The 26,710-nt window shown below is 34.6% G+C and overlaps 1 protein-coding gene across 1 annotated transcript in view; it reads left to right on the forward strand.

The window, feature by feature from the left end:
* The window catches only part of COL5A2 (collagen type V alpha 2 chain), a 163,943-nt gene that overhangs the window by 89,388 nt on the left and 47,845 nt on the right, over positions 1 to 26,710 (forward strand). Inside the window, exons 3-15 of the mRNA XM_066279121.1 lie at positions 3,845 to 3,858; positions 4,988 to 5,020; positions 6,494 to 6,526; positions 8,066 to 8,119; positions 13,210 to 13,320; positions 15,295 to 15,372; positions 17,025 to 17,069; positions 18,256 to 18,309; positions 18,711 to 18,764; positions 20,277 to 20,330; positions 23,605 to 23,658; positions 24,960 to 25,013; positions 26,301 to 26,345. Coding sequence (XP_066135218.1) covers positions 3,845 to 3,858; positions 4,988 to 5,020; positions 6,494 to 6,526; positions 8,066 to 8,119; positions 13,210 to 13,320; positions 15,295 to 15,372; positions 17,025 to 17,069; positions 18,256 to 18,309; positions 18,711 to 18,764; positions 20,277 to 20,330; positions 23,605 to 23,658; positions 24,960 to 25,013; positions 26,301 to 26,345 — 683 coding nt within the window. The remainder of the gene's footprint in view (positions 1 to 3,844; positions 3,859 to 4,987; positions 5,021 to 6,493; positions 6,527 to 8,065; positions 8,120 to 13,209; positions 13,321 to 15,294; positions 15,373 to 17,024; positions 17,070 to 18,255; positions 18,310 to 18,710; positions 18,765 to 20,276; positions 20,331 to 23,604; positions 23,659 to 24,959; positions 25,014 to 26,300; positions 26,346 to 26,710) is intronic.

Consider the following 26,710-nt stretch of genomic DNA (forward strand, 5'->3'; position numbering starts at 1 on the left):
TTCTTTCATTATTGCAAAAAAAAAAAAAAGGCACCTAGGACTACCTTTAACCAAGAAGGTAAAAAATTGTACTCAGAAAATTATAGTAAGACATTGAAAAAAGAAATCAAGGAAGCTACAAACAACTGGAAGCATATACCGGGTTCATGGATAGGAAGAATATACATCATTAAAATGTCCATACTACTCAAAGCAATCTATAGATTCAATGCAATTTCTATTAAAATACCAATGGCATATTTTATAGATCTAGAACTAATATTCTAAAACTTTATATGGAACCAAAAAAAGAATTCAAATAGTCTCAGCAATCTTGACAATGAAAAACAAAGTGGAGAGTATCATACTTCCTGATATCAAGTTATACTACAAGGTCATTGTAATCAAACAGCTTCATATTGGCATAAGAACAGGCAAACAAATCAATGGAATAGAATAGAAAACCCAGAATAAACCTACGCCTTTATGGTCAATTGATATTTGACAAAGGAGGCAAGAGTTTGACAATGGAATACAGACAGTCTCTTTAATAAATGATATTGGTAAAATTGGACAGGTACATGCAAAAATATAAACTAGACCACCAACCTTACACCCATCACAAAAATAAACTCAAAATGGATAAAAGACTTAATGTAAGTTATGAAACCATAAACATCTTCGAAGAAAGCATAGGCAGTAAACTCTCTGATATCTCTTGCAGCAATATTTTTGCTGATATATCATAGCTCCATGGGCAACTGAAATAAAGGACAAAATAAACAAATGGGACTATATCAAACTAAAAGACTTTTGCACAGCATAAGACACTATTAACAGAATAAAAAGACAACCTACACAGTGGGAGAATATATTCGCTGATACTTCTGATAAGGGTTTAATAACCAAAATTTATAAAGAACTGCTGAAACTTAGCACCAGAATGGTAAATAATCCAATTTAAAAATGGGCATACATTCAGTGGCCAATAGGCAGATGAAAAAATGCCCAATATCACTAATCATTAAAGAAATGGAAATTAAAACCAAAATGAAATATTACCTCACACCAGTCAGAATGGCACTCATTAACAAAACAACACATAATAAGTGCTGGTGAGGTTGTGGAGAAAAGGGAACCCTCCTGCACTGCTGGTGGGAATGCAGGCTGGTGCAGCCACTTTCGAAAACAGTATGGAGATTCCTCAAAAAATTAAAAATGGAACTGCCTTTTGACCCAGCCATTCCACTTTTAGGAATATATTTCCAGAACACCACATCAATGATTCAAAAGAAGAAATGCATCCCCATGTTTATGGCAGCATTGTTTACAATAGCCAAGATCTGGAAACAGCCCAAGTCCCCATCAGTGGACAAGTGGATTAAGAAGCAGTGGAATGTATACACAATGGAATACTATGGGGCCTTGAAAAAGAAGGAAATCTTACCTTTTGCAACAGCATTGATGGACCTGGAAACTATTACGTTAAGTGAAACAAGTCAGGCAGAGAAAGAAAAATATCATATGATCTCACTCGTTTGAGGAATCCCATGAACTGAGTATGAACTGAGGAACAGAATAGAGATGGAAGCAGGATCAAAGGGTCCAGAGGGAAAGCAGACAGAGGGAATGGGGATGATAGGAAGGGATCAGAAAAGGGAAAGAGATTGGTGAAATTATACACACATAACAAAACATTATAGAGAACAGAAAAGCAAATCCTGGAGGAAAAGGGGGAGGGTGTTGTGGGGAGGGGGAGAAAAGGGGAATGTTTTGGGGAACATGGGGGTGGGGAGGATGCATTAACGCGGATACTAGAGTCTATGTAAAACACAATAAATTAAAATTTTAAAAAGGGCAAATGGACCAAATAGAATAGACACTTCTCCAAAAAGAACATACAGATGACCAATAGGCATATGAAAAAGTGTTCAACGTCAGTAATCATCAGAGAACTGCAAATTAAAACCATAATGAGATATCACCTCACACCTGTCAGAATGGCTTTCATTAACAAATCAGCACACAACAAGTGTGCAGAGGGTGCAGAGAAAAGAGAACCCTTCTACACTGCTGATGGGAATGCAGACTTGTACAGTCACTGTGGAAAACAGTATGCGTTTCCTCAAAATATTAAAAGTGAACCTGCCTTTTGACTCATCTATCCCACTTTTAGAAACATATCCTAAGAATCCCAAAACACATTTGTAAGAAGATATGCACCATGTGTTAATTGCACATTGTTCACAATAGCCAAGATCTGGAAGCAGCCCAAGTGTTTACCAGTGGACACATGGATAAAAATGCTTTGGTACATATACACAATGGAATACTACATGGCTGTGAAAAAGAAGGAAATCTTACCTTTTGTGATGGTGTGGATGGACCTGGAGATTATGCTAAGTGAAATAAGCCAGGCAGAGAAATACAAATATCATATGATCTCTCTTATATGTGGAATCTAATGAACAGGTGAACTGAGTAATAGAATAGAGGCAGAGGCACAGTCTTGAGGACAGCTGTCAGAGGGAAGAGGGATGAGGAGATGGGATCAGAGAAGGTGGTGGAGGAATTAGTGAAATTATACATACATAACACATGGATACAGATAACAGGACAGCAAATCCCAAAGGGAAGGGGGGAGGGAGTTAGCAGGAGGGGGCAATGGGGATATAATGGGTGCACATTGTTGGGGGTGAGAGTGTCATATTGAGAGGGACACTTGAATCCATGTTAACACATAAGGTAAAATTTTAATAAAATATAAATAAAAGAAAATAATAGATGTACAAGAAAGGTAAATGATATCGCTGAAGAAGAATCCCCAAAGAAAAAATAATTGCAATGGAGTAGAACAAATATATATAATAATGTAATACAAGAAAATTTTTCTGAACTAATATTAAACTTATAATATTGATGAAGAAAACCAAATGTCTGAAAAAGTTGATCCCAAAGAATCGATATATTTATCTTAATATAATTATTAAACTTCGAGTAAAAAGAAAGATTGGGGGGGGGGAAATCAGAGTAAATAATATTTAACAATAGAAGCACTCTCTCTTAACTTAGAGATGAAACATGGATATTTATTATCACAATAGCAATTTAACATTATTGAATTGTCCCAAACAAATAATTAGATAAGAAAAAATTAGAGATTTAGAAATTAGAAGAAGAGGTAAAACTATTAATTTGCATAAAATAAAATTATGTATTTATAAAACCAAAGGAAATGGAGTAAAAAATGCTATAAAAATTTAACAGATAGGATAAAGTGGCTAAGGATAAGCTTAATACAAAATGTTCAAAATCTATCTGAAGAATACTTAGAACACTACTAACTCAAATGATGACTTTAATAAATAGAAAATGTTGTATTATATTCTTAGTTAGGAAGACTAATTAAGGGAAAATCAAGAATAATGGCTTCCTGTTGGGGAAAAAATAAGGGAAAGGGGATACTTTTTTACTGCATAATTATATACATTTAATATATTGGGGTTTATTAATAAAATGAATGGAATAGCCTACTCAAAAATATAAAAAACAAAACCAGAGTATTAACTTAAAATATTTTATTATAATTTTTGTTAATTTTATAATTTAATGAACTTTAAGTGCTATATAAATGGTATAAAGAATATTCAAGTGATGTCATAATTTTAAAAGGGATTTATTATTTTGTCTCTTATGGATGTATTGATCCAAAACAACTTTTTAGTTCTGCTTACGAGTGGCAGGGAAAATCTCTTTAAGTTAAATTTGGACTTTACTAATAACCCTGTTATTAAAATAACTATTTAGGTGATTATTAAAAACTGTTTTAACATGAAATAACATATTTATTCTTTTCCTTTTATAGGTAGAGGAAGAAAGGTAAGTTTTATTTTGCATAGTTTTATTTTTTATGTGTATTTTTTATTCTAATACTGTCTACACAGAACTGTGCTTTGGAAGTGTTTGTACCATAGAAATACATATAAAATATGTATATAAGCTCAGTTCAGGTGCTTTGCTTATAGATTACAGATGCCTCTATTTTATTCCCTTTGTATGCTTTTGTTTACAGAGTTTCTTCTAGAAGGTTTTGAATCCCCTAGGGATTGAAACTGTATCACATTAACCTTTGAATTACTTGTGTTGATCACAGTACATAGTATATATCATAAACATGTTAGAAGTGCAATAAATGTTTAATTGAAGGAAAGAAGGAAGGAAAAAAAGGAAGAAAAGAAGGAAAAAAGGAAGAAAAGTAGGAAAAAAGGAAGAAAAGAAGGAAAAAAGGGAATGAGGGAGAGAAGGAGGGAGGGATGGAGGGAGGGAGGCAGGAAAGAAAGAAGGAAAGAAGGAAGGAAGGAAGGAAGGAAGGAAGGGAGGGAGGGAGGGAGGGAGGGAGGGAGGGAGGGAGGAAGGGAGAAAAGAAAGAATGAGAGGAGCAAAGGGAGCAAGGGGAGGGAGAGAGGAAAGAAAGAAGGTTTTCTTCAAATATTAAAATTACCTACAGTTATCACATCTTTTCTTTTTTGTTAAGATGAATATGCATGTTTTATTATTACTCAGATCCCTCCATGAGTTTTAAAAAAGGGTGTCAAGTGATTCAGAACTAGCATCTAATAATTACCAAAAACTAGAAAGCATGCAACATGAGTGAGAAAATTCATGTAAATCCAAATTTCTACCATTTTTCTTTTTTTAGTATTTAGTTTGTTTTTACATTGCTTTGATTTTATATCTTTTCCTCATGCACATTTCTTGGTCTACTGAACTGTTTGGATTTTGTTACAGTAAAAACTGAATTAGATTTATTTATTTTTCTATCTTTCAGATTAATAGCATACTTTTTATAAATAATGTGATTAAATATCCAAAATTGATTAACTTTTTCTTGAATTTTTGTCTGTTACATAGAAATCCTCAGTGTTTCCATACAATATTCTAGTATGACATGTTCATGCCCAATAAAACATTATGTTTTTCTAATGAAAAAAATTTTTATATCTCATAGGGAGAAAAAGGAGAACCAGGATTAGTGCCTGTTGTAAGTAAACATATATTTGTACCTTTAATAAACTTAGCTATAGTATAGTTGCATACATACTCTCAAAAAAGGTGGTTATTTTATAACTAAGTTTTTAGTATAAAACAAGCAAGTCAAGATATATTCTTTATTTAATACAATAATTAATGTTAATATGAAATTTTGTTTATTAAATATAATTTTGAATATTAACCAAAATAGATTATTTAATACAAAATTAAAGTTTATTTAATGCAATATTTTTTACTTTTACCGACCCATGACTAAAGGTGAAAATTGAGGTTTTACAAAAATAAATATATTGCATGTAAATATAGTGACAATTAAAATATATATATATATTTAAGTAAATGAGAGGTGGAGAGGCAGGGAGGCAGAGAGGCAGACTCCTGCACGTGCCTCGACCGGGATCCACCTGGCAAGCCCCCTATGGGGTGATGTTCTGCCCATCTGGGACCACTACTCGTTGCTCGGCATCCAAGCTATTTCAGCACCTAAGATGAAGCCATGGAGCCATCCTCAGTTCCCAGGGCAACTTGCTTGAACCATTCGAGACATTGCTGTGGGAGGGGATTAGAGAGAGAGAGAGAGAGAGAGAGAGAGAGAGAGAGAGAGAAGGGGAAGGGGGTGGTGTGGAGAAGCAGATGGTTGCTTCTCCTGTGTGTCCTGACCAGGAATCAAACCCAGGACTTCTACATGCCAGGCTGATGCTCTACCACTGAGCCAAATGGCCAGGGCAAGATATATATATATATATTTTAGTAGTATAAATAGCCATGTAAGTCAAAGAGAAAGGCATGATAATGTTTTATACTTCTCAAAATATGTCATGCCATTACCCTGATTGAGACTGTATAAGAGTTCTTAAGAGTTATTTACATTTGTAGATGATTAAAAAGTATACTATTAAATAGAATTAAAGTTCTTCAACAACCACTCTCATAGATTTTAAAGGAGGTATTACCACTCTGTCAAGAGAAAAGTGTATGCATGTTGATTTACTTGACAGTGTTTGCATTTTTGCTTTGTCTTTAAGTTAGCTTGTTTTTAATATATTACCTAAGAAGACAATCAGTTGTACTTTTTCTTTTATTTAAAAAAACAATTATGTGTGTATACTGTGTTTTAGGAGCTATTTAAGTGCTTTTTAAATATTTGTTTATCTTCACAATAATTCTGTGAGGAAGGTAATTTCATAATCACTATCACCATTTTACAGAGGAGAAACCTAGGCACAGAGACAAGAAGTAATTAGTCTAACGTTGTACAACTGATAAGGGACATAGAGTCAGGTTTTAAAGCCAAGCCCCTTGACTCCAGTGTTGTTAAGACAAGGAGGAAACAGTCATCACTTGACAACTTTCATTTCTTAAAAAATATTCACTGGGGCTTTTGCTGTTATTCTTATTGATTTGACTATTGACTCTGTAGGTAGAAATTTTATGTTTAAAAGTTATTTTGTTTATCCTTTAGGTAACAGGAATACGTGGTCGTCCAGGACCGGCAGTAAGTAGATTTCTCCAACATTCATGATACCCTTAAGTTCTTAGAGATACTGAAAATCTTTATGAATATCCATGAAAAGACAATAGAGCGTAAAACAAAGATGCTTGATTTCTTGAAGCATTTTTTCTTGAAACATCTTCAAATTTAAGCGTTCTTTTACAGCAATGACTGACACATAGGGGATCATTTTATTCTGAAATTGAATTACCTTATTATGCCTGAAGTTTTAGCATTACTCTTGGCTATCTGAAGGGCAAAACAATCTGTTGTTACACTGCTAATTTTAGATTAACCTTACTCATTGCAATTAGGTCATTTAACAATGATTAAGGGTAGATTACTTTTATCTGTTTAATGAAAGAAATGTTAATTTTATCTGTTAGTAAAATTGAATCATATTAAATTAAATCAAATTAAATTAAATCAAGTAGTAGTAGAATTTGAATAACATATTCTGTTTTATATGAATAACATATTTCTGGTTTAGCATGAAAGACTATTGATTTCAGGTTTGGATTAGCAATAGCATTCATAGCTAACTTGCTAGATATACACACACACACACTCTCTCTCTTTCTCACACACACACACACACGTATACACACACGTATACACACACATACATACACACAATTCCTAGAGAATTTAAAATACATTAAATCAATGTAAGTAAAATACAATATGCTTTAAAAGCCCTGCTCCAGTCATTCTGAAACTTTTACTTTCAAACATTACTGTACGGTGAATTGAGTAAATGCACATAATTTTCATAACTCAACAGAAACTCTTTTAAAGAGAAATAAAATTCTTTTAGCAGCTGCAGTTTTATACAGAAAAAGCTAATTTAAAATAGCACAATAATGCTACTTTTGAAATATAATAATCACTTGTTATTTTAAGGGATAATTAACTGCAATAACTATTCAGAAAATTCTAAGTGGGTTTTAAATGTGCAGTGGAGATAATGCAACATTCTAAATCAAGGAGAAAGTAAAAGTCTTGAAGATACATAAAGCAGTAGTAGAATAAGAGGCATTTCTTTCCATTGCTTTCATTGGCAACTTGAACTCTGCTCTGATTAGTCGTTTGGGTTGTCATGTACTCAGAGGGTGTATGAACTCATACCTTCCCTAAGATACTTGAAATTTGGAGTTTGCACATCTATGTAGCTCTCAAAATCTGAAATACACATTTTTTGTATCCATAATTTAGTGGAAAAGCTCATCTGGGACAAGACAACAAAAATTATATTTGCAGGTTTGCCATTACTGTTCAAACTAAAATGTTCAGCTCATTGGGTCTCATGTAACATTTACCTCTTTACAGGCTTTTAAGCTTCAGGCTAAAATAAACAGCCTTTCTACACAGAGCTTTGATATGTACATGGCTTTTTATCCTATCTATAGTCTTCAACTGAAGTGAATTAAAAAAGAAGGGTGATATTTCTGTTTTCCACTTTTCTTATACCAAGCAGACCTTTAAAACAAAAACATCTGAAACATACACATTTTGCAAGATAACCATTATTTTCTGCTTCAGGGACCTCCAGGATCACAAGGACCAAGAGGAGACAGAGGCCCAAAAGGAAAACCTGTAAGTTGGCAGTGGGTTCCGTTTGTGTGAATTGTACTGCACACTGAATAGTCATTAAACCACATTCTTTGGATGCAGCAAAGTGCTGGTGGCTCTTTTCTTCTCTAATCTTTATTAAATGTGACATAGAACTCAGGTCATGAAGAGATAGTATATGTCTCCTGATTCAGAGGAAACTATCACATGCTAATAATCACCTCTTATCTTTTTAGATAGCACACATGACATTTCTTTGTCCTTTATGAGGTCAAATTAAAATAAAGTAGAATCTAAGGCAACCTAATAAATACATCATATTGTTTTCAGAAGTTGTAACTCATGAGTAAACAATGTCAAGAATGTACTGTTGAGATAAGACGCCCAAATTCTGTAATCTGTGTTTGTTACAGGAATGACCAAATCAGATAAAGGAAAAAGAGATTATTAGAGGACAAAATTTTCTCTCAGGTGGTTGTATAATGAATTATTTCGCAAGTAACATGCTGCCTTTTTCACTGAGCTGCTGTGGCAGAGCTATCAAGGGAGTAATTTTAAAAATCAACAAATCTATTACCAGAACAAAGGAAGTACCTTTAAATTTAAATAATCAATTCTATATCCTTGATATAAAACAAGAAAGTATCATATATATATCATCAAATATTTCCTCTTATTACCAAATTTTATCCTAATATAGAAATTCTTTCTTTATCTCACCCATAAAAGCTAGTGTCTTTCATATACTGAATAATTGGATTAATTTGTGTATTGCTATCATTACCTTATGCCCCAATCAGAAAAATTTGTGGTTTTATTTTCTGTCAAATGACATTGACTAAGATTTAACTCTGTGGACTTTTAGCCTTTCAAATATTAATTTATCTATATCAAAGCAAGAGAAATTGTTGAACAAAACAGCAACTAACAACATTGAATATATAAATAAAGGAAAAATATAATTTAGGTCACTGGGAACTCTTATCACTCTGGTTTCATTTTTGATACTATTTTAAGCTTCTACACATTTCATCAAATATAATGTTATGCCAACACTTTTTCAAACTGGAGCTAGAGTTATGGATGGCATTGTAGGGATGCAGATAAAAGTGCTCCAAGAGAGGGGGCCGTAGCCATATAGTTGGGCAGCAAGCTCTGTTATGATTATCTTCTGCCCCATTCTCCATTGCTATTAAACCGAGCTGTCTCACCAGTGTTGGCAGCTTACACACTGTTGGTAGCTCTCCAGATGTGTGTCCGGGGTCTAGAGTGACAATGACAGGTAGAAGAAGGGTAGGTGGTCATGCAGAGAGCATTGCACATCCATGTATTTGTGCCGAGAATAATTGATAACACCGAGTCCTAAGTCTGGGTGAAGATTGCTATTGAAATAGTGGTTGGATTTTCAAAATTTCTTATTAGGTTTCAGTGAATTTACTCCTCACTCCTCTAACTTCTCCTTTTCCCCTCCCTCCTTTTCCCTTCCTTTTTCTCCCCTTCCCTTCTCTCCCCTTCCCTTCCCTACCCTACCCTTCTTTTCCTTTTCTCCTTACCCCACCCCTTCCTTCCCCTTCCTTTCCTTTCCATTCCCTTCCCTTCTCCTCCTTTTCCCAACTCCTTTCTTCCTCCCTCTCCCTTTTCCCTCCCCTCCCCTTTTCTTCCCTTCTCTTCTCAACTTTCTCTATTTAGTGTATGATCTGCTCCTTTTTCTATCTTCATCAGGCCTGAAGCAATCAATGCAAATTGTGTGTGTGTGAAAGAGTGAGGAGTAGTTATTAATTTGTAATTAAGCAAGACAATTTGGTAGATACCCAATTAATCTGGGCAATCTATTCCTCTCTTAATCCTAGCAAGCAGAGTGTGATTGTGTTTAAACAATGGACTCATTTGAAAAAAAACAAAAGTTTATGTGACTTTTGCTGAATTCCCTGGTGTAAAATACTTCCACAAATGCTCATTTCAAAATATTGGCATGATGTCACAAAACACCCACAGGTAGAATGTTTTGCCTTACGTCCCAAGACTTGCAGGAGTTGCTCAAATGGACGAATGCTGTGGGTGGCACAATATAGGTGGTACTGAAATAATAAATACCATTTTCTCCCCCTACTTTTATTACCATCAAACACTACAGAAGGTTCACAATGTAGAGCAGGTTCTCAACCTCAGTACTATTGCTGTTTGAGGTAATATATTTCCTTATGCATTGCTATATGTTAGGCAGCATTCCTGATTTCTACCCAGTAGATATGCCAGTGGCAACACCTGCCCCACTGCCTCATAAAATTGAGACAACTAAAACTGTCTCTCAATGATATCAAATGTCTCTTGGAAGACAAAATTGCACTGGATTGAGCTACTGATACATAGATTCTCTCAAGAAACCTTCATTATTGTCCAGTGAACATCATGAATGTATCTCCTCATAGGTCTTTAGTTTTAAGTGTGTATTGTTCTGGTATCTTCACAATGGCAAACTAGCAGCCTGTCAGAAGATGGACAGTCAGTGGTGTGCTGAGGCTTACTGCACATGACACATCAACAGGTTTGTGTTAGCATCTGTAAAATGGGAAATATACCAGTTCTTACCAACTCTAACATTTCATAATTTGCGTGTTTGTCATACTACTGACCAGCAGTGAAGAAAGTTCTTGATGATTCTGGGTTGTTATCACTCCTTTCTACTTGTGAACGTTTAAAGGTCGCCACCTAGTGGCAATCTACAAGTACTTTTTACTGTAGTTTGCTTCCTGAGCTGCTGGAGTACCCTGGGGGATGGGAAGGAATGATTCTAAAGAGAACATTAAATTTAATATAACTTTATGTGATTTAGCTCACTTGGATATATGAAAATATATATTTTAATGGATTCTTAAATTATGTTTGTTTTTAATATTTATTAGTAAAAACGTCCCTATACACATCATAATAGTTTTTCTTATTTTCACTTATAATCTTGCTTATTATGTTCACTTAATTTTGAATAGTTTTTGTGAATTTTAATCTCAATCTGTATAATAGTATATCATGTAAACTATTTAAAGGAGATGCCATGGAGACATAGAATGCATAATGAAGTCAATGAAAAAGTGGGCTGTCTTCAGGGGGAATTTGAAACATGATCAAAAAGATACAATATTTTGAGGATTAATATCACCCAAACCTCTCTCTCCTCCCCCTGACACTAATGTAGTTTTGGTTTTGTCTTTAGAAATCTCTTTGAGAGCAGAAAGAATGTGCCAGCCCATTTCACATTTCAAAACACATTAGTTTCCTATACAATAAGTAGGTTGGTTGGACTACTGCTTTGCTGTCAACCATTCATAACATACATTTGCATTTCATGTTGCCCACACTCATATGATTCAGAAATCCTAGATAAATAGCAATTAAAATCAGTCTCCATTAATATATATATATATATATAATGAAAATTCAGGGAATTGTCAGTGGCTTAGGAGTCGGAATAAGTTTGATTTTTAAAGGATGAAAATAATTTCCCAAGAAAATGCTTTTCAAATGTTACTGTTTCAGGCTGAGTTATCTGCTTCTAGTTGAATAGATGCATTTTCTTATTTATTCCACTCATCTAGAAGTAAGTATGTCTATATGAATGTTTGAATATGTTAAAATACATTAATTAAATTTCTGAATAGCTATTGTGCTACCTGCTCCAAAGCCGTCATATGGAAGCTGCTCCTTCTCCCTCCTTAGCTTCTCCTGTATCTCCTCCTCCTGCTCTATCACTACTCCAGTTGCCTGCTGGGGGTCACTAGCTACCCTCACGTTTAGGTATGAGAAGTGTCTTTTACCATTGAAATCCCACTTAAGTACCATATTTTTCTCAATCCATGCTTCTAATTATGAAAATTTTTTTTATCAACTTTTGAGTTCTTTAGTCCTTTCTTTCTTCTAAAAGTTGGCTAAGATTCTTTAAGGTTTAAAAGCCAGAAAATACTTAACAAGACTTGTGGGTCTGATGAGGTTAGGTGACGGAGCGTTTCCAGAACTGAGGACGTGGCTGTTCCCCAAGCTGTGTTCAGAATGTGGGTCAGGAGGGTGGAGTTTGGCAGCTAGAAATCATTGCTCACTCCTCTGAGAGCTGGACTTGGCTGGGTCACCGTGTCTTTCCCTCTCTTTCTATTGGTCTGCTCTGCCTTTGGCAGTGGTAAGGAAAATAAAGTTTGCTAGACTTCAAGTACTAGAGTAAAAAGGATTGAAATGTGAACATATAATAAACACATTGTCTACTATGTGCCAGGAAATATGAAAAGCATTAAAAAAATTAGAAAGACGAAAATACTACAAACTACAGTTAAAGGTCTTTCACATTTTCTTTGTTGTTGTTGGGGCAGTTTAAGCAGGCACACACATAGTTAACTGTACTCTAGGAGAGGCAAGTGAATTTAGAATTGTTGATTAATACCCTTGAACAGCAAAACTTAACCAAATAAGGAAGCTTATTCTAGAGTACTAATAAACTGAATACAATTTCATAATTATTCCCAGAAGACTGACTACTGGGGGTTTAACACATCAAGAGTAAAATTGCTACCTGGCATGTACCATGCCCCAATTGTTGAGGTTGTGACCAGTGCTAAAGTATTGTAAGTGGTTGGATTACTATTTCTTGAAAAGTATTTTTAAAACTGGATTTTTTAAAGGGGAGTTTTAGTTTCACATCAAAATTGAGAGGAAGGTACAGAGAGTTCTTATATACACTCTGTCCCACACATGCATAGCTTTCCCCATTATCAACATCCCCTATCAGATTCCATTGTGTACATTAAGGTTTGTACATTTATAAGTTTGGATACAAGTGTATCATGACATATATCCATCATTATCTATAAAGAGTATTTTTCAGTGCCCTAAAAATTTTCTGTGCTCTGCTTATTCATCCGCCAAGCCCCATCCTAACCTCTGGAAATCTCTGATCTTTTTACTGTCTCCACAGTGTTGCCTTGTTCAGAATGTCATAGTTGGAGTCATAGTATGGCTATTCATTCTAAAATATTGAACACTCCATCTCCATCAAGGAGTCTGTTCATTTAGCTTTCTATTATGTACATATTTGATAATGGGTTCTAATTTCCACTGGCTTGTTTTCCCAGGGTCCTCGTGGTCCTCAGGGTATTGATGGGGAACCAGGTGTTCCTGGTCAACCAGGTCCCCCAGGGCCTCCTGGACATCCTTCTCACCCAGGACCTGATGGCATGAGCAGAGTGAGTTGTATGCATTGTTAAATGTCATATTTAAATAACATACTGTTTGTTTGTTTGAGAGAGAGAGAGAGAGATAGGGACAAACAGACAGAAAAGAGATGAGAAGCATCAATTCTTTACTGCAGCACCTTAGTTATTCATTGATTGCTTTGTCATATGTGCCTTGACTGGGGAGCAACAGCTGAGCGAATGAACCCTTGCTCAAGCCAGCAACCTTAAGCTCAGGCCATCAAACTTGAGGTCATGTCTATGATCCTACACTCAAGCCAGCAACCTCGAGGTTCGAGCCTGGGACACTCTGTTCACTGCACCACTACCTGGTCAGGCTTAAATTTTTTATTTATTACTATGATTTTGAATTGTGTTGGTTCACCTTTTGACCCTTAACAGTAAGAACCCCTAAGTGAATGCAGTGCTGCTATGATCAATAATAAAACTAAGAAATTCACAGGAAATTGTTGGAAAATTCAAAGTAGCAGGTTTTTTGTTTGTTTGTTTGTTTTCTTAGTGCTGGTTCAAATTATTGGTAGTTCTCAGGGTCAGTTCTGTACTTTGTAAATTTTGTTCTTTTTGTTAATTCTAAAAGAGCACTAACATTGCACTGCTATGAAAGGAAAGAAGGTTGGAAAGCAGATGAGATCTGTGTTATGACCTCCACACCAAGGGAGGATGACGCATCTACGATGAAGAATGTGAAAGGGCCATTGAGTTGGTACTAGAAATCTATCTGCTTATTTCTCAAAATTTAGTTTTCTACTAGATGAAATATAAAGCAAAATATCTTTTTATGCCTGCCTCTTTGAAGTTGTAGTGGCAGACATAGGGATTATGAATAGATTACATAGCATAACAGGGAACATATGGTACCCTGAAATATGATTTTTGTTTTATAACAGTTCATACATTTGTTTTTTAACTGATTGTAGAAGGAATTGCCAATTTATTTTTTAAACAAAATATACATTCTTTTCCCACTAAAATCTGGAAATTAATAGAACTTTGGGAATGTATATGGACAATTTTGGTTAATTGGGTTATGAGAATTTTTAGATATCAAAAAGAATAGGTAAAACTATTGCCAATTCTTAAAACAATTAGGGATTCCATTAAAGGATTATAAAATTTTTATTAACTTATATAAATACAGTTAAAAGCTTACTGGCTATGAACAGGAAAGAATACCAGCTAAGGAAGTCTAAAATGGAATCTGGAATCTTTAGAACATATGCTTTAAAAGTGTCTTTTAGGCTATGTTCAGATGTTTGGCATGCCCTAAGCATGAGAAGAAATCAGATAAAGATATTTGCACCTGAAACTGATTAGACTGGCTAAATACTTAACAGTATGATCTATGCTATCAGACATTTGACTCATTGCAATAGTTCTTAAATAACATAGTTATAAAATACTTTGTGGAAGGTTGTTCAATCAAAAACACATACAATGTAAAGAAACTTGAATATTATTCTTGCTTTAAAGCAAAAGTTTGGCCCTGGTGGGTGACTCAGTAGATAGAGCATCAGCCCAGGGTATATGGAAGTCCCAGGTTCAATTCTTGGTCAGGGCACAGAGGAGAAGTGAACATCTGCTTCTCCTATCCCCCTCTCCCCATTGTCTCCCTCTTCCCCTACCACAGCTAGTGGCTTGATTTGGTTCAAGTATGGCCCTGGGTGCTGAAGATAGCTCAGTTGGTTCAAGTGCATCAGTCTTAGGCACTAAAACTAGCTCGATACCCGAGCATGGGCTCCAGACAGAGTTGCCAGGTTGATCCCAGTTGGAGCGCATGTGGGAGTCAGCCTCGCTACCTCCCCTCCTCTCATCTTAAAAAATAAAAATAAGGCAAAGATTTAAAGTGATTCTTAGAGGATTCATTCTATAAGAATCCCAGAGAATTTACATACATTTCTCAATTCACTAAGTACTTTGATATATGCCTTTTCCTATAGAAATAAAGTCAACACATTGTTTTTACAGCCATTTTCAGCTCAGATGGCTGGGTTGGATGAAAAATCTGGACTTGGGAGTCAAGTAGGACTGATGCCTGGCTCAGTGGTAAGTGCAAATTGTACTGATAACCAAAGTACCTTTGAAGAACCATTTTAAAAAGAAAGATGTGAGTTAGCTAGTTAAGAGTAATATGTGTCTTCATAAAGGTATCCATCCATTATTTATTCAATTTACATATAGATCAAACTGTGCTACATACCAGTTAAAAGCCCAGTGGGGTTCCATTCATAACTGTGCAAAGTATTAGTTGACATTAATAAAAAACTGTTTATAAGTTTTATTTATTATATTTATTATTTAAAGAGAGTAAGGAATTTTAAAACATATAACCATCAGCACCACATCAAAAAGTGTACTATTTAAATAACTAAAACAACTGTTTCATGGTGTTATTAGAAATAGTGATTTGGCAAAATTTTGAAACAACAAATTTGCCGTTAAATTTTCATCATTTCTTACGTCTTATGAATAGTCTAAGCCTGACTATACCAACAGCTCTAAAGTTTCCTCCAGGGCCTTCTGGTCATTGCCGTCCTCTTTTGAATTTCTTCAGCAGCCAGAAAATTTTCCATTTTTCTCTAGGCAAGTACATACTGTAGCCTGAGCATTTGTAGTAATGCAATCTCACTGAATGAATTAATACTTTTTAAACCAACTCTCCCATGCCCTTTTTGTTTATTACGTAATTCAAAAGTATCCTGGGTTAATAGAATTTCAATAAATAAGAAGTGTAAAGTCAGATTACATAGAAAACCACCCATTCTACCCATCCTTAAGGCCTGTATTGTGAGTAACTTATGCATTGTATAAATTTTTAAGTCATTAGCACCGTGGTCTCATTCAGTGATTATCTTGGAATAATTTTATGAAATATATAACTTTTAATTTATTTGAAATTTGTTACATGTGTTTATTTTTGTAATAAAGCTTTTATTCTTTTACTAGCTAAAAGCCTATCATTTCAAAATAAAATTTAAGTTTTTACCATAAGAACAAAATTGATTTTGATTTAATTGATTATACTTTTTATGGTATGACATTTAAAAAAGTGTATAACATATATAAACCAATTTTTTTAAATTTAATTTTCTTTTTTCTTCCCTTGGTTATGTCTCAGTATAATCATTTCATGTTTAAATAAGGAAAGACTGTGAGGATACTTTAAGTGTATGTTATGAAAGAAAGAAATAATCCAGAAAACTCAATTCCTCAGATAATTTCAAATTTACCTTTAAAATAATCTAGTCATTATTGTTGATGGTTTTAGATGCCTTTAATCCAACTTGCTCATTTAATTTATAAGAATTATCTGCTGTGAAGTTGAAGACTGAAATACACAGCTTGATAATGACTTTATGCCTGCCAAGAGTTTTCTTCTGTCAGACCTTCTGTTGTAAGGGAACTACCCCTTAAGCATGCAAATACTCTCAGCCCAAAGACATTGGGTGTGTACAGGCATATCCTTTGTTTCTCTTTATGACACTGAGAGTATGTATAAAATCATCCCAAATGTTCTCCTAGCTTTATAATCTTCTTAAATGTAGCTACATTCCAGATGAGTACAGATGGAGAATGTTAACATCCTGCACTTATCAAAGCTTCACTTTTCCAGATTTTAAAGCTGATTCAAAATTTTTTAAATGTTTGACCTAAGTATCATTAACAGTATGCAACTTTTTTTCTCCTTTGCTTTGAAGGGTCCTGTTGGGCCAAGGGGACCTCAAGGTTTACAAGGGCAGCAAGTAAGTCTATAATTAAATCATATACTGTATAAAAAAAGAAAAAATATATGAATAAGATCTCTCAGATATGACTGCTTTGTCTGACCTTTAAATTGTGTATTATAATTCTCATTTTAAGTTGCTTCTATTCAATTAATTTTCACATACTAAGAAATATATGCAGTATGATTTTCAAAGTTGTTCATGGGGTTAAAGTTTTATTGTCCTGTTTCTTTATGTAACTGACCTCCAATATGAAGAAATTTTTATGCACTTTTGCTTCTGAAATAACATGTCAGAATGAAAATTCTTGTAATTGGTATGTGCCACCTCTGAGGATATGAAATCAGATCAGAAAAGGCCATTACTATGTGATGTTATTAGAAATAACAGTCAAGGTGATTACTTTGTGGAATTTTTAAGAAGAATATAATCTTAAACTTTTTTCTATAGTTGACATACCAATAAGATAGTGGTGGAGGTGGAGAAAGAGGAGGTAGAGGAGGAGGAGAAGGAGGAGAAGAAGTAGGAGGAGGAGGAAAGGAGGAGGAAGAGGAAGATGACGAGGAAGAGAAGAAGGAGTAGAAGGAGGAAAGGAGGAGAAAGAGGAGGATGAGGAGAAAGAGGAGGAGGAGGAGGAGGAGGGGGAGAAGAAGAAGAAGAAGAAGAAGAAGAAGAAGAAGAAGAAGAAGAAGAAGAAGAAGAAGAAGAAGAAGAAGAAGAAGAAGAAGAAGGAGAAAAGAAGAAGAAGAAGAAGAAGAACAAGAAGAAGAAGAAGAAGGAGGAGGAGGAGGAGGGGGAGGAGGGGGAGGAGGAGGAGAAGGAGAAGGAAAGGACAAGAATAAGAATAAGAAGAATAAGAATAAGAATAAGAAAAGGAGGAGGAGGAGGAGGAGGAGGAGGAGGAGAGGAAAATGATAACTACCATTAACAGAATACTTTATGCCAGCATTATTCTAGGTTCTTAATATGCGTTAGTTATCCAAAGAGATATAAAAGCTTAATGAAGTAGGTACCATCTTATTCTTATTTTACAGAGTAGAAAACTGAAGTATAAACAGAGTAAGTAACTCACCCAAAGTTACATAGCTGGAGAGTGGTGGAGCAAGCACTTTGAACAACTGCACTATACTTCAGAGAATTGAGGATACAGTATTCTGTTTTCCTGTGGTTTGTATTTATATATACAACTTGTTCTCAATTTCAGGGTGGTGTTGGACCTGCAGGCCCTCCTGGTGAACCTGGTGATCCTGGACCAATGGTAAATGTCAAGTAAGCATGTAGACCCAGTTAAAACTGGCTCTAGCATTATAACGTTATCCTGAGTTATTGATTTTACCAGGTTGTTACTTATATAGTAAGAAATTACAGTCTAGTTCAGGGGCCTGTATTATGGATCATGATTAAGCTATGTTTTTGTGGCAGTTTTCAAATTCATAGACCTTGAGTATGGTGAGCAGACAGTGCTGAGATATTTGCATTTGTGAAATTAAATATTTTCCTGATGAATACATAATCTAAGTGATACAACATAAAATTCAGAATATCAATAAAGCTATTTTCTGGTTTATTTGTATCAGTAATATTTTGGATTGAATCATTAATACGTGTGAGTAAATATAGGTAAATATTTTTTTTCCTTTTGTTTTGTTTTGTTATTAGGGTCCAACTGGTGCACGTGGACCAGAGGGCCCTCCTGGAAAACCTGGTGAAGATGTAAGCTGCCTTTATTCATTTTGCTTTGAAATTTTGAAAGAACCTAAGAAGAAACTAGAGTGTTAACAAGAAAGTTATTAATTCTTACTTCATTATCCTCACTTTTAGGTTTTTTGTTTGTTTTTGTTTTTGTTTTTGTTTTATTTTTTTTTTATTTTTCTGAAGCTGGAAACGGGGAGAGACAGTCAGACAGACTCCCGCATGCGCCCGACCGGGCTCCACCCGGCATGCCCACCAGGGGGCGACGCTCTGCCCACCAGGGGGCGATGCTCTGCCCCTCCAGGGCGTCACTCTGCCGCGACCAGAGCCACTCTAGCACCTGGGGCAGAGGCCAAGGAGCCATCCCCAGAGCCCAGGCCATCTTTGCTCCAGTGGAGCCTCGGCTGCGGGAGGGGAAGAGAGAGACAGAGAGGAAGGAGAGGGGGAGGGGTGGAGAAGCAGATGGGCGCTTCTCCTTTGTGCCCTGGCCGGGAATTGAACCCGGGACTTCTGCACGCCAGGCCGACGCTCTACCACTGAGCGAACCGGCCAGGGCCCTCACTTTTAATTTTTGTTAATGTCAATCAAAACTGGAGAGCTCAGAGGGAATTTTACGGAGTCTAAAAGTGCTCTTAATTTTGATGGTATTATACTATTAGGTACTGTCTCATTCCCTGCATTTCCTAGGCTCTCTATTATGATATTCCATGAGCTACTAGAATTATTGTCACGATAGCTTCAGCCTCGTGATGAAACCTCTGAAGTGGTCTGAAAGAAAAATGTATTGTTCTCATGACAAAAAACATCATTATGAGATCATCATTAAATGGATTTTTAAAATGTGAATGTAGGATAGTGTCGGTATTGTTCTCTGATGCTAAAAAAGTCATTTCTTCAATTTTATTTTTAGTTAAAGTTAAGACTCAACTTCAGATTTTAACATTAAAACCATGATCAAACAACACGCTGCAATAACAGATTTACTTTTCTGGATTCTTTTCTTAGTTGTACCAAAGTTAAGGATACAATTATGGATAGTTCATCAATTTCTATGTGATACTAAACTAAGTAAATATTTTCTCTTTATGTGTCATGTGATTATTTTTTAAAGCAGATTACATTGCATTTGGCCTTAAGAAAGACATCTCTGGCAATTCTTAGTTTTTTTTATAACAAGAGAGGAAATGACAATTAGTATTTTAATTATCATTATTTAATTCAATGCCATATATTGATATAGATTTTTATGTATACATACACATGTGTGTAAATTTTGATGTTCATAAAGTGGTGAGCTAAATTAGACCAGTATTATTTATATTCATTTCTTCATTTGAAAACTTAATGAAACCTTCCCAAACTGACTTGCTAGAATGGATTGCCCTCAGAAATACAGCTCAGTGTTTTACATTGTAGAGCATTAGACACAAGCTCTCTAAATAAGACTTCTTATCTACAATTGATTTGTCATCTAGTCACAGAAGAGAACGTTTTAATGCCGCTTTGCTTCTTTGCTTTTTTTTCCCCATAAAGGGTGAAGCCGGTAGAAATGGAAATCCTGGAGAAGTGGGATTCTCAGGATCTCCGGTAAGTTTAAATATATATCAATACAACAACATCAAGACAAACTTTAAAAAATAAAAAATATTAAAATAAACTTGCAATTCATTATCCACATATGCATTAGACACTAAGATATGCTCTTTTCTGTCATTATAGAACAGGACATTTCACCAGAATAATAGTTAATTATAATTTCCCACTTTGTACTACACCATATGACTGACCCTACTAATGCTCGAAAAGTAAATCATGACCTAACATGGAATATAAAATTTTCAAATAAATCACTAGCCTGATTTACTTACATATTACATCTTAATTACATTGGTCATTTTTAAAATCTTTTTGTTTATTGTTCACATGTTGAAAACAATAACTTGCAAGAGGACTTACTGACATTTTTTATATACTAGGGACAATAAATTGTGGACAGGATGCCTCTTTGGCTGCTCCTCAAACCCTAATGTTGGCTAAAATTCTAGACGGATGTTTTGAGCCCTAAAACCTTATGACAAGATACACTGATTACCAGCACTCCTAACATAGCGGTTTTCTTCTTCCTTGGTTCACTACAGGGACAGGTCCCTGGCAACCAACTCCACCAGAATGTAGGATCTGGGCCACTTGGACACACTCTAAACCCACCTTTCATCCTCACCTATATTGTACTGATAGACCCTCCCCTAGGGTGTGATACACAGGCAATGGGGAAAATTAGAGAATGATAAGCAAAAAAAAAACAAAAAAACTAACATTTCTGCTTTTAAAGTTTTTTTTTTTTATTCAAACACCCCCTAAACTGATTTGGCCTCCTACTTATTATATTTTCTATAATTTCAAAATGTTTCTACCACTCAATACATCCAAAAATACTGAATTCCTTGCCATTTACTTTCTGCAAATTGATGAGGTTCAATACTGAGATTTTTTTTTTTAAAACAATGAATGATGTTCTTTTAAGAAGATTTACAGGGCTCTAAGGATTATTTAGTTTCAAATATAAAACCAGTTCCCAGCTCCACGCGCTCTCTTTCCTTTCCTCCCCCATCGTCTTGGAATGTCAGTATAGGCAGAGGCATATGGTTTAGTCATCAACACAGATGTTCATGTCAACCAATCCAGGCTTGAACCTCCTGTCCTGCTGCACTCTTGTGCATGCACAGTGTGGGACCCTCCACGGGGAGGAGATGTGCCCTGCCAGCAGGTCACAGATGCACTCTGCAAGTGCAGTACAACAATGTGCTATTGGGGTGTGATGACAGTCTTGGGTCAGCAGAATGAGAAAAGTTATGAGTTCTAGTACATCTGGTTCATTTTCTTGGTATATTAGAGATATGTAATCACATGAGAATTCCCTTGCAGACCACAAGAACTCCAAAGTTAACTAATTATTTGAAATAACATAGCTCAGTAATTCCCTTGTAGTCTTGGATGTGTACTGAGTTTCCTGCTCAGGATTGAGGGAAGAAAAATGTCAGTAAAGGGAAGCATTCCAGTGGAAAAACTTAAAGGTAGTTCTTGAATAGAAAGGATTCCTAAGCAGGGCTGTGTAAACAGAAAAATTAATAGAACTTTATTTGGTCAGAGAACAATGGTTTGATGTGCTCTTACTGTGATAACCGACCCCCAACACTACAGAGATGTCCTGCAAGCAGTCACAGAAGAATTATTGCTTTGCTTTTATCAGAGTTTATATATTGTTATTTATTTATGAATTTAACAGTAAGTGAAGGCTATAATGCAAAGAGATAGATTTACTCTCCAAGTTAAGATTGTGCTGACATGAGAAGTTCCTTAAGAACAGTTTGCAAAGCAATGTCACCTCAATAAATTCAATAAAAAAAGAAAGGTTTAGGAATATGCTTTTGAGTATTAAAAGAAATATTAAATTATTTCTTAATCCAGTTGTTTATTCAATGATTATTCATTGAATGCCCACTAGTCAGCATAAGGCTTAGTGCCCAGTATATTCAAATTAATAATAATAATTTCTAATAATTTAGAACATTGATCTTTATGCTATCAGGTGCTCAATCTACTGGTGACAGTGGCAATGGTATTCAATTCAAAGCCTAATTAATATAGGCAATGAGAATAAGTGAATAAGTCACTGGGTTTTTATCTATAAGAGGAAAAAGTTTCAAGTATTATTTCAAAAGAGTCTTAGCATGTACATTTAATTTTTTTTTATTTTTTAAATTTTATATACTTAGGTAAACAATGCATAAAATTGAAAAAAATTAAGAAATTACTGAGTCAAGGAACCAGCCCATTTTTTCTGTATGTGTTGACTTTTCTTTTTTGGGGGTATTTTATTTCCTTGGTTAGTTTTTTAAACGATTACAAATCCACCAGATTTTTTCTATCATTTTACTTTAAAATATTTTCTATATATTCATTTTAATATAATCTTTCTAACCATAGTCTACTGCCAATATTTAGAAGTTCAGGGAAAATAAAACACATTGGTTTGCTACAAATGCATTTATTCTTTAACCACAAATAAAGCACATATAAAGGAGGAAAGTCATAGTTTTCCTTAAGTTTTTCTCTTGATAGTCTTTCTATTCCTTGACCTAGTTGAATCAGACCTAGATATGCTGATTCAGGCTTATTTTCTTGTTTGTTTGTTTTTGTTTGTTTGTTTTATGAATAACACGGTGATATAATTTGACATTTTGAAAATGTCATTAAATCAACACCTGGCTTGTCTCTAATGGCATGTCAGCAATTCATGCCTCTGTGTAAGGCACGTTTTAGGTTCTAACAGTAGGTTTGCCTTGTTAATTTTTGATCACTTAGATGTATTTTGATAGGTAAATGTATACTGTTCCTTTTCTTCTTTGGTTTATTGATAAAAATCTATATACAGGGGTCCTCAGGTTATGACAGTCTCAACATATGACATTTCAAGTTTATAACACTCACTCCCATAAAAACAAAAATATTGAGACATGAATATTTCAGCTTACTCATTGTTTTATTGTTTTTTTTTTGTTGCTACAGTAAAGTATATTTATGTTCTTTTCCTTTCTCTGTGACTTAGTTGTGCTTTTAGTTCAAGATTATGGTGTTATAACTGTGTTAGGATAGGTAAACACTTAGGTTAGGGTGTGTTTAGACTTACACCAAAATTTTGGTTAAGTTACTGTCATAGGAATGGAACTGTGTCATAACTCAAAGAATCCTTGTACTAGATCTTTTTTTTTAAGGGGGGGAATGTATATTAAGCAATTTTCTATTCTTATTAATGATTCTGAAATGCTTTAAATGTTTTCTTTACCTCCCTTCTTTACAGGGTGCTAGAGGATTTCCTGGAGCTCCTGGTCTTCCTGGCCTGAAGGGTCACCGAGTAAGTTCAATTCTTTGTAATCCTTTCAGATACTGTGGCTTAGTGATAGGGTCTGGGGAACATTACCTTCAAAGTTTTTAAAATTCCATTTGTCAGTTGTTCTTAATGGCTATGATTGCAGTAGTCATCTGAAGTTACTAAAATGACAATGCTTGGCCCTGGCTGGTTGACTCAGTAGTAGAGCATTGACCCAGTGATGTTCTGGGTTTGATTCCTAGTCAGGGCACACAGGAGAAGCAATCATCTCCTTTGCCACCCCTCCAATCTCCCCCCCTCTCTCTTTCTCTCTCTCTCTCTTGCTCTCCTACAGTCATAGCTTGATTTGTTTGAGCACATTGGCCCCAGTTGCTGAATGTGGCTCCATGGAGCTTCCACCTCAGGCACTAAAAATAGCTTGGTTGCCATCTTGGCCCCAAATGGGCAGAGCATTGACCCCAGATGGTGGTTGCCAGATGGATCCCAGTCAGAGCTTATGTGGGAGTCTGTCTGTTTATCTCCCTCTTCTCACTTGAAAAAGAAGAATAAATAAATAAATAAATAAATAAATAAATAAATAAAATGACAATGCTTTTTTACATCATTTTTGAATTTCATTTGATTCTATAAATAAATTTTGAGTTCTTACTATGTACTGAATACTGTACTACAAAAGGGGACACATTGATAAATGAGAAACTTTCCATGGCTTTCAGCTTCAGGCTAATGAGGGATTCAGATAAGAAAATAGGCAATTGTTACATAGTGGGATAAGTGACATACTAGAGAGTGACCTAGATCATAGGAGGGCTCAGTCAACCCAGACTTGTAAGTTTGTAACTCAAGATAATTAATTGGTAAATATTATGTGTGATGTACATATAATATAGAAATTATCTGCCTATCTATCATCTATCTGTCTATCTATCATCTATCTATCTATCTATCTATCTATCTATCATCTATCTATCATCTATCTATCTAGTTATTAAATATTTTGAATATCACCCCTGGATATAATCATATTTTATCAGTATATAAACTCTATTTCTTTTCTTATAAGTTCTTTATTTATAGATTAAATTTCTATGAAGTCAAAAAATTTGAAAGGTGAGAACATAGCATGTCAAAAATTTTAAAAGGGAAACTCAAATTTTCTTTGAATAGACTTTCAAAAAATTTTGAGATTTGGAAACATTTAGAGTAACAACTTTAAGTTGGAGATCTATTTTCATAGGGCACTTTAGTAAATATATATATTTTTGATTCTTTTTATATGCAGCTGAAAAAAATAGTAAAATACAAATTTATGTTTTTCTTCTCAGGGACACAAAGGTCTTGAAGGTCCTAAAGGTGAAGTTGGAGCACCTGGTTCAAAGGTGATTGTATGATACCCTGATTTAAACTCACTGTAGCATTTTGGTTGTGTTTCAAGTGCCAAAAATATTTTCAGAATCCTTTTAAGTGATTCTGGAGGAAAGAGGATTTTAAAAATGAGTAGTTAAGTAGATAAAGGTACTTTTTCTTGGATGAGTAGCAGTAACTTTACCAGGATACATGAGATGATCTAACATTGCCACCAAGAATGGACACTATGGCTCTGGGTCTCTGTCCGTGTAGAATGGATATTGTCTTACTATGACGTATGGCACTATGAATCTACCTTTTAAAACAGATTTACTCTTTTTTCTTCTTTAAAATATCAGAGAGGTTTAGATGGGTCATTATCCCTGCTATTTAGTGTTCTTTTAATTCTGGGGCTTTTTGGCCATTGTTTCTTCCCCAAATTTATTTATGTTTCTAGAGAGAGAGAAAACATCAAAGAAGTAAGTACAGAGAACTTTTTAGTGAGAAGTATCACAAGATTCATATGTGCAAAAATATTTGGCTTTAAAATTGTTATTGCTAAACTTCCTATAATAGAACTTAAAGAAATATTTGTCAATTTTAGCTTTGTAAAGTTTTACTTGACTTAAGTATTATCAGACATAAACAAATACCGTATTTCTTCATGTGTAAGATGCTACAATGTGTAAAATGCACCTTAATTTTGTGGCCTGAAATTTGAAAAAAAAATGTATTACATAAAGTTATTGAACTCAAGTTTTATTCATCATAAAATTCATACAACTCATCATCATTGTCAAAACTCCCACCCATTAGCTTGTCCTCATCTGTGTCTGATGACGAATCACTGTCTTCATATATTGCCTCATCCTCAGTGCCATCTATGGCATTTGAAATGCCACAAGCACTATATAAGATCAGTTTTTAGACCCTAATTTTTTCAAAAAGAGTCGATTTATATATGGGGAAATACAATAATTACTTTTTTGATACTAATTAATGTGACTAGGTGTGAAGTTCCACCAATATTCTTTAAATCCTCAATTTTATTTTAGACTTTTATTATTATTATTAATTTTAATAGGGTAACATTGATAAATCAAGGTATACATGTTCAAAGTAGACTTATTTTTATAGAAACAAAATTTTCATTGCATTTGGAGGAGTAATATAATAGACTTTTGAGGTCTTTCACTGAAAGGCCTTTCAAATGCCTGTTTTGAAAATATGTGCTTAGATTGATACAGATATGGAACAAAATGATGTGAATATCAATTGTAGGTTCCTCATATTATAATGTGATCTAATTCTTGCTTTAGGGTGAAGCCGGCCCTACTGGTCCAATGGGCTCCATGGGTCCTATGGTATGTATCAATTTAATTATTTGTTCTTTCTTTGCTCTTTAGATTTTATTAAGAGGATGTTTAAATGAAAAAAACAGAAAGACATGGAAAACATATTTGCTGGTGAAATAATATTGTTTACCAGCTGACAGGCAAGCATACTATAATAATTGCATCCTTCAAATAGAAAAATTTTTTGCATTTTATTGTTTTTTCTTAACTGTGAGGATGCTTATTATTATTTTTTCTCTGTACTCAGTGATCAAATCAGAATTCTTGCAGATTCAGCCCATTAAAGCTAGATTAAGTGAAATCTATTTAGGTAAGATGTGATACGTTATATGTCTCCACAGGTAGAGAGTTTTTTAGACCCCAAATTGTCCCAA

Source organism: Saccopteryx bilineata, chromosome 5 (genome assembly GCF_036850765.1).
Source record: "Saccopteryx bilineata isolate mSacBil1 chromosome 5, mSacBil1_pri_phased_curated, whole genome shotgun sequence".
Taxonomy (NCBI): Eukaryota; Metazoa; Chordata; class Mammalia; order Chiroptera; family Emballonuridae; genus Saccopteryx; species Saccopteryx bilineata.